The following is a 7,517-nucleotide window of genomic DNA, read 5'->3' as shown; positions in this document are numbered from 1 at the left end:
GCACACCCACTCGAAGTGCCGGATCTTGGCAATCGCCATCGGATGCACCTCGGTCAGGTGCACACCGTGCCTCTCCAGGACACGGTACACAAACATTGTTAACGGGAACCTAAGATTCCCATAAACAAAGAATGCAGCATATACCCCGATCTTGCCTCTGGGGGCATCGTACACTGTCTGATGGGGTTCAGGAAACTCAGGCTCGAGAGACTCGAGCATGAACTTCCTGACGACGTACTGGTACAGATCGACAGGCAAAGCACACTGGCACTCGCCAGCAGTACTCTTGTCGTCGGCTGTAGATTCGAGATCACGAGACGACATCTTGCAGATAAAAGAAAACGATTTCGAGAAAAGGCTCGACTGAAAAGTTGAGTATTCACCGGAAATCGTTCTGAAGATGAAGAGAAAAGTGAAAGTGTGAATTACAAAGAACCCTCTCCCCCTTTATATACTAATCGCAATTAATGCGATGAATTTAATGCGGAGGAGAGAGAAATCGAAGGTGCAATGAAACTATGACACGTGGCAAAAAGCAAGCTGGCAACAGCTGTTGAAAGGACGCGTACCATTAATTTCGCGGCCACGCGCCCGAAAAATCGCGCCCACGCGCCTGAAAAAGCGTCTGGAATGACCATGTACTGTCACGTCACCATAACTTCCTGCACGTCCTGACACAGTCAGAAGAAACCGTCGCACGACGTTTCAGAGGTTTGGACTGTTCTTATCCTTTCACCAACTCTTCGAATTTCAAAAAAAATTCAAAAAAGATTCAAAAGTAGGCGGGAAAATACCCCTTACCTTGGTAACCAAGTAACCATAAGACGGGTGCGGGTACAGAGTCAAGGCAAAACCCTTCACATACTTAGCACTCGCAGGGAATTGACACCAGGAATACCTTGGGAATAAAGTAACCGTAAGACGAGTGCGGGTACAGTGTCAAGGCAAAACCCTTCACATACTTAGCACTCTGCAGGGAATTCAAACCAAGAAGGATCTTCTGGGCAATGCTTGCGGAAACGGGAATAACATCCCCGCATGACGGGAACGTCGAGAACTATATTGTTTGAAACTCCAAGATGGAATTGGTGGTTTTAGCATAATTGATCACTATGTTGAAAACTATCAAAACCCCATGGAGAATCCACACAAGTGGGACTCAACGCTCCTGACTTGCGAGAAGGTTACAAACCTACCCGCTTCATACCCTAAGATCAAGCAGAAAAGTCGGGAATTTCTGCTTGACATCAGGAAAACCGCGGGGAGAATCACCACGGAAAACCTAAAAACTAAACCCTTTTCAAAACCCCTTGCTAAGTCCAAAAGTTCACCTCACTTATTAATAATTCATGAGAAGAACATTGGACTGGGGGGACTTGAAGAGGTAGGTCCCAGCAGAGCCCAGTTGGACCCGCAAGACTCACCTTGAACAGGGACGTCTGCGCAACGACCAACTGCTCCAGCAGGACCCACCATGCTCAGAGAACCTTACGCGCAGTACGCCAGCTGTACCCGCAGGGAAAGCCTCCCAATGGTGAAGTACCCCGCCTGTTCCCGCAGCTGCGGATACGAGCCATCAGGGAAGGCTACCCGCACTAACAGCAAGGCTACACGCACAAGGCATTAGCTACTTCAGTAGTCACATGAAGGAATGAGCAAGGCAGGAATACTCCCGCCTAAATGAGCCAGTCCGTATGCTTCTGGAAGATCTTTCGTACTATACCTACTAAGGTATGGGCGGAACAGACAAATTGACCAGAACAGCCCATGAACCAATCACAGGGTGACAGCTCACCGACAACAATACGAGGAGGAGCACCCTCTAGTACTGTTTGTCACTATTAGCCGCTGCCTACTCACCAACCCTTACGATGGGACGTGCGCAGCCTACAGTTGGTGGAACAGTGCGTAGCCGGCAGTAAAGGAACAGTGTACAGCAGACCTTTACTGTTGGCCGTAGTCTATCCACCAACCAGCATGGCCTGTGCGTAGTCCACTGTTGGTGGAACAGGAATACTATTCAGCCGGCTGTACCTTCTAGGAAACCTACCTTCGGCTATAAATACTCCAACACCTTGGAATGGTAAGGACATCATCTGATATCTCATTCTTATCTAGCAATCTCTTAATATACACTTATATTCAGAGCAATCTAGTCTGATTCTCACGCCGGAGGGTGGTCACAAGGAGGAACCCCCCCCCCCCCTTCTCAGTGACGAGCTTACGGTGTCTGTTTTGCAGGTTACCTGAAGAATAACCTTCTCTGCTGGACCTCATCTTCGTGGGAAACATTACTTAACCCCCAGATTATCTATAATCTGCCCAGGGTTCACTTAGTGTTTCTTCAACCAGCTTATGCTCTAATAGTCTGTTCTGTTCTATTTTACACTTCTACAAACTTATAAGCGTACAAGTGATAAACTATTTAGTGATTCATTCTAGATTACAAATTTTTCCTTTGAAACCGGACACGTTTTAGCCAAACCAGTTTGTATTGAAACCGGTTTTAAAGGAAAATAATGTGAACTAATAGGAACTGGTTCAGATCAAGCTAAACCGGTTTGAAAAAAACCGACAATCTTTTATTTCTTTTACTTTGTAAATTGTAAAAAAAAATATTTGCTATACATTATTGACCTTGTTTAGAGTTTCGTCGTCTTCGATATTATTGTGTTATGTGGAGTGTTTAGGAATATACTTTAGGAGTGAGTCTGTGTCTGTGTGTGTTCGCGCCTTTTAAAAATACAAATGAGGTGCAGAAGGATTCATTGGGGGGGGAAGACTATAAGCGGCTAGTTTTTATATTCTTTATATGAATAAATAAAAAAATAATGGCTAATTTTTCAAACCGGTTTCTACCAAACTGAATCCAAACAGATTCTACATCTATAGATCCAGATTGGTTTACAAACAGTTTTGGATCCCGAACTGGTTTTTTTGTTCACCTCTAATTCATACAGGAAACTTTGCACACTGTCTTAATACACAAACAATCTTTTTGGTTTCTATTACAAATTTCAGTTCCCAGAAGAACAATGTGTTCATCGTAAATAGAACAAGATCAACGTACTGTTAATAAAATCATAAATTTGGATTAAAAAAACAATCATACAATTCAATCCAACCCAACCCGTTCACAAAATATCACGTCTAAAACTACCAAAAAATGAACGTAAAATGCAACTGCAGAAACCGACTCAACAAGGGGCCATCAGAAAAACGAAACAGCCTCACATATCTTCACGAGTAAAACATCCTACCCGTTTTTGTCTCAAAAGGAGATCTCGGGGTATTTGGAAACGTTAAGCAGCTCCTGAAAATATTAAACCAACAGTTTTAGATTGATCATACTGATACTTTTACTATAAATGATCTCCTGTTAAGTTATGGTTGATGTATTTTACACGAATAAATATATGGGTCCTGCTGCAACAAGCCAACCTGTCAACCCTTCTATCCTATTGATTGAAACCCATGTCTGGTCAAAAGGGTCAAAATTGATTTGAACTATATTTTCCATCCTTAAAAAGCTTTTAAATAATTTCAACTAGTAAGAATATTGCTTTTCAATATATATGTATTTTTTATATTTGACAAACTAATTTTATACGAATTTTTTTTTATGTTTTGACCAAAAAAAAAGTATTCTGGGTCAACCAAACTCGTCCCATGAAAAGAGTACTTCAATCAAATTTTTTAAGTTTTGACCCGTTACCAAACCGCCCATTTAATCATATCTAGGATATAACTGAGAACACACGTTACCTCGGAATACCGTACGTGATCATGATGCACATTAGAAGTCTTCACAATGGTCTCCCATTTAGGTCCATTTTTAGGACTCTTTTCAACTACAGGAATCTGCTGCATTTTTTTAGGAAACGGGTTTCTCAAACTCATCTTACGCCGAAGCCATGATTCCGAGGGTGATTTAGGCAACGGAGGAACACAAACCGGGCCCTCTACATCATCATTCGACCCAATCTTGGTCTCATTTGTTGTCAGGTTTGTTGGTTTTTCATTCCAATCTATGTACATAGTTTTCTCAGGTGCTACCGGAAGAGGATTATCGTATACCAAACGAGGAGAAAAATGACTTTTAACATTAAGGGAAGGACAAGGTTTGGGTTGTACAATTTGGTTTTGAACATCTTTTGGGACTCCGAGAAAGCGGGCCCCATCGTGGAACGGGGAGCGGGGGGATTCGTTGCGGTATGGTGATATGCGACCGCTACGGGATAAATTACCTCGGTGGGGAGATGATGGTAATGAGTTGCTGGATCGATTCAACGGATATGTTTTTTGTTGAGTTTCGTGGGCTTCTTTCGGTCGCGATTCGGCTCTTTTCTGTATAACTGCATCCATAGCTTGCTGCAAAGACACAATTTTTTAAATTTCGTAAATATATGATTTTTCAAACTACATTTGAACAGAAAATACTTTGAATGTGTTACAACAGCAATTAACAATTAGTCTAACCACATTTTATTCTTTATTTATCTCTATTCAATTAAATAACATTTCGTTACTCTTTTTCTTAAATATTCTTTATCCTCACATCCATTCATAAAAAGTATCTTAAAAAATATATTAAAAACTACTAAATCTATTATTTATGAAATTGTGTTAGCCATAAATTTTATCAAATATAGTATTGATGAAAGTTTCATATATGGATCACAAAAGTCATCCATGTAGTCCAACTCATTTTTCCATACTCACGGAAACGTAATCTTCATTCTTCAACAGTTTCCAAACACCGGTATTATGTCATTTGTTATTTGCTTTGTCTCCCAAATTTGGAATAAAGTGATTCTATTTGTGTAGCTTTGTTTCAGACTTTAATCGTGTATCACGTACTAAAAAAACAACCTATATATATCCACCACCTGTTAACACGCTAATAGACCGCCATGCTGCAAGGCGCGAGTAAAAAACTTGTTTATAAACAAATTTAAGAGTTTGGATGGTTTTCGGGTTGGCTGTGGGAATGGAGAGTTATTTTCTATGTTTTTTTTTTATTATTATTTTCTCTTAATTCTAAGAATACAATAGAAAATGGGAGATGGAATGGGATGTGAATACTCTTTCGTGTGTGTACACTCTAAAAGTATTTCATATCTGCATTAACTATAAGTATAAACTAAGTATTCCCATTTTCGACTAAAAAGCGTTCTCTTTTATTTCTATATCAAGTTTCTTGTACTATCTTACCACCAAACAACATTAACACCATACTATTAGAATCACGTCACCGATTTTTTAACCATCATTTGGATCATTGACGGACCAGTGACTCACCCGATCATCTTCATTTCACTCTTAGGCGGAAACCCACTATAGGTGAGAAAGCCCACTAGCCCAACCTAAAACTCCCTATATTTTTTTTACTACAGATGGGATGTAAACCCGAAATCTCCCCGTTTTCAAAAGAAGTCTTTTAAGTGACTCACCTCAACCAATAGGCTGCGATAATTATCAAGAAATCACAAAAAAATTCACAAAACATACCTTCTCAAGACTCGGAGTCAATGGTCCACTATACGATGTCCTTCTCGAGAGCCTCGGAACCAGACCCGGGGCCGGTGAACCCGGAGCCGGAGACTGACTCTGATGAAACTTTGTTTTCGTTTTCGGTCCAGGCATCGCATTCGAAAGGCACGAAGACCGCTTCGTGCATATCCGAGGCAAGAAAAACCCGAACCCCTTTTTACTCGACTTCTTCTTCAAATCCTCCACCACCACACTCTCTTTATCCTCCTCATTATCCTTCACATTATTTTTATTATTATGTGAATTCACCGGGTATCTTTCAAGCAAAAGCGGCCTCAACTCGCCACTATAAACCTTCTTACCATACTTAGGCGGTTCAGGAATCGCCACTTCTTGCTTCTTGGCAGCATATTGTGGCGTTTCAATGATCATAGACTTCGCAGCGGGTATAAACCGGCTCATTAAATACTCTCGAGTGGACAGATCAGAACAGAACGATGCTATCGACTCTGCGTCACTATTATTATTGTTTTCTTCGCTATAATTACACGAAAACGACATCGAAAGTGACTCAAATGCATCTTCTGATGATTGTTCATCGGTTGAAGAATTCGGGTTGGTTTTCGGCTGATTTGAAATGTGTTTCTTTTGGTTTTTGGCTTGGCCCGGGATTTGTTCCCAGATGAATGGGATGGCTGCGGGTTTCGTGACTTCTTGTTCGGGTTCCCATTTAACCGGAAGCGGTTGTTGTCGGGTGGGTCTTGATTTCCCAACCGAACTGCTTCGGTCGAGTAGTCTCACCGAGAGTAATGGGGCATTCAAATCAAGCTTTTTGTCCTCCATTGGTGTTCTTGGTTCAAGATTAAGGTTTTGAAGTGTTTAATCCGTTGTGTAAACTGGAAATTTAACAAATTAGTAGAAAGTAATGAGAATTTGATTATATGAATATCAGATTCGCATGCCTAACTTAAGAAAAAAGAAAACAAGGGAACCGGGAAATCCTTTAGAATGATTAAAGCATATAACTTTTATGGGTTATAAATATAATTATTATTATTATAATTATAATTCATCAATATGGTAGATTTAAAATTAAATATGAATCAGTGTATTTAACTTATAAATTAAAACCAATATGTGCCATTTATAACAAAAAAACGTTCTTTATTTTGGAAATCATAACTTTTACAAATATTAAAAAAAACAATAAAATTATGCAATATGGTATTGAATTTTATGAAAGAAAAAAAAAAGAGAAGCATATGTTTCCCAATTTGGTAATTAAGTACCCAGAATTTGCTATAAATGGTAACAAATGAAGCAAAAAACTCCAGTTAAAGAAAGACAATAACATGAACAATTTAGATTATTTAGTTTGAAAGTAAAGATTGAACTAGATTGTATGTTTAATTCTTTAGTTAAACCCAGACAAACTGATTGTGTTGACATAGTTTCAAGTCCAGATAGTGTGTTTTGGGATGAATAAAAAACAAAAAATAAATAAATAAAATGTTGAAAAATAAAAAGGTGGAAAATTTGGTTACCAGTAATGGAGGAAAGTGGTATGATAGAGAAATTAGCGGCCTTGAATGATGGCTAGAATTGAAGGAGGGAGAGTGAAGTGTGGAAAATATGGAGTGGGGTGGATAGGGGGGTGGGGTAGGGACTGGTATGAACCTTTGAGTAGGTCTCTCCTGCTTTAGCTAAGTATCATGGGTGGGGCACAAATGAGACCAAAAAGAGAGGAAGGTGAAGGTTGCTTTATTCATTTGTCAATTGTCAATTCAATTTACAGAGAGCGGTTAGAAGTTTGAACAAACTGAAAGCTTCAAGGATGTTCGGGTTGCTCTTTAAAACTGTTAAGACCTTTTATTAGGGGAGTGGGGGCACACGCGGGCCGGGTACAAGGTATCGGGTAGTTATGCGGGTACCAACCATCACGGCGCCACCCTTTTCTTTTCCTTTTTCAGGTACATGCGACGGGTGGTGCAGCTCGAAAGTGAAAATTGATTGCGTGTGTGATA

The 7,517-nt window shown here is 40.0% G+C and overlaps 1 protein-coding gene across 1 annotated transcript; it reads right to left on the bottom strand.

Annotated features, from left to right (window-relative positions):
* Positions 1 to 2,875: 2,875 nt before the first annotated feature.
* On the bottom strand, positions 2,876 to 7,102 carry LOC143562576 (uncharacterized). The gene is made up of 4 exons (XM_077050339.1): positions 7,038 to 7,102; positions 5,512 to 6,389; positions 3,766 to 4,371; positions 2,876 to 3,313 (listed from the first exon to the last, which is right to left on the bottom strand). Exons 2-4 carry the CDS (start codon positions 6,334 to 6,336, stop codon positions 3,272 to 3,274), a joined length of 1,473 nt encoding a protein of 490 aa, XP_076906454.1. The 5' UTR covers positions 6,337 to 6,389; positions 7,038 to 7,102; the 3' UTR covers positions 2,876 to 3,271.
* Between the last annotated feature and the right edge of the window lie 415 nt (positions 7,103 to 7,517).

Source organism: Bidens hawaiensis, unplaced genomic scaffold (genome assembly GCF_021521415.1).
Source record: "Bidens hawaiensis isolate Kalapana, Puna unplaced genomic scaffold, B.hawaiensis_p1.1 tig00021036_1, whole genome shotgun sequence".
Taxonomy (NCBI): Eukaryota; Viridiplantae; Streptophyta; class Magnoliopsida; order Asterales; family Asteraceae; genus Bidens; species Bidens hawaiensis.
The sequence above is the reverse complement of the archived record's forward strand: the minus strand, read 5'-3'. Positions and strand labels throughout refer to the sequence as shown.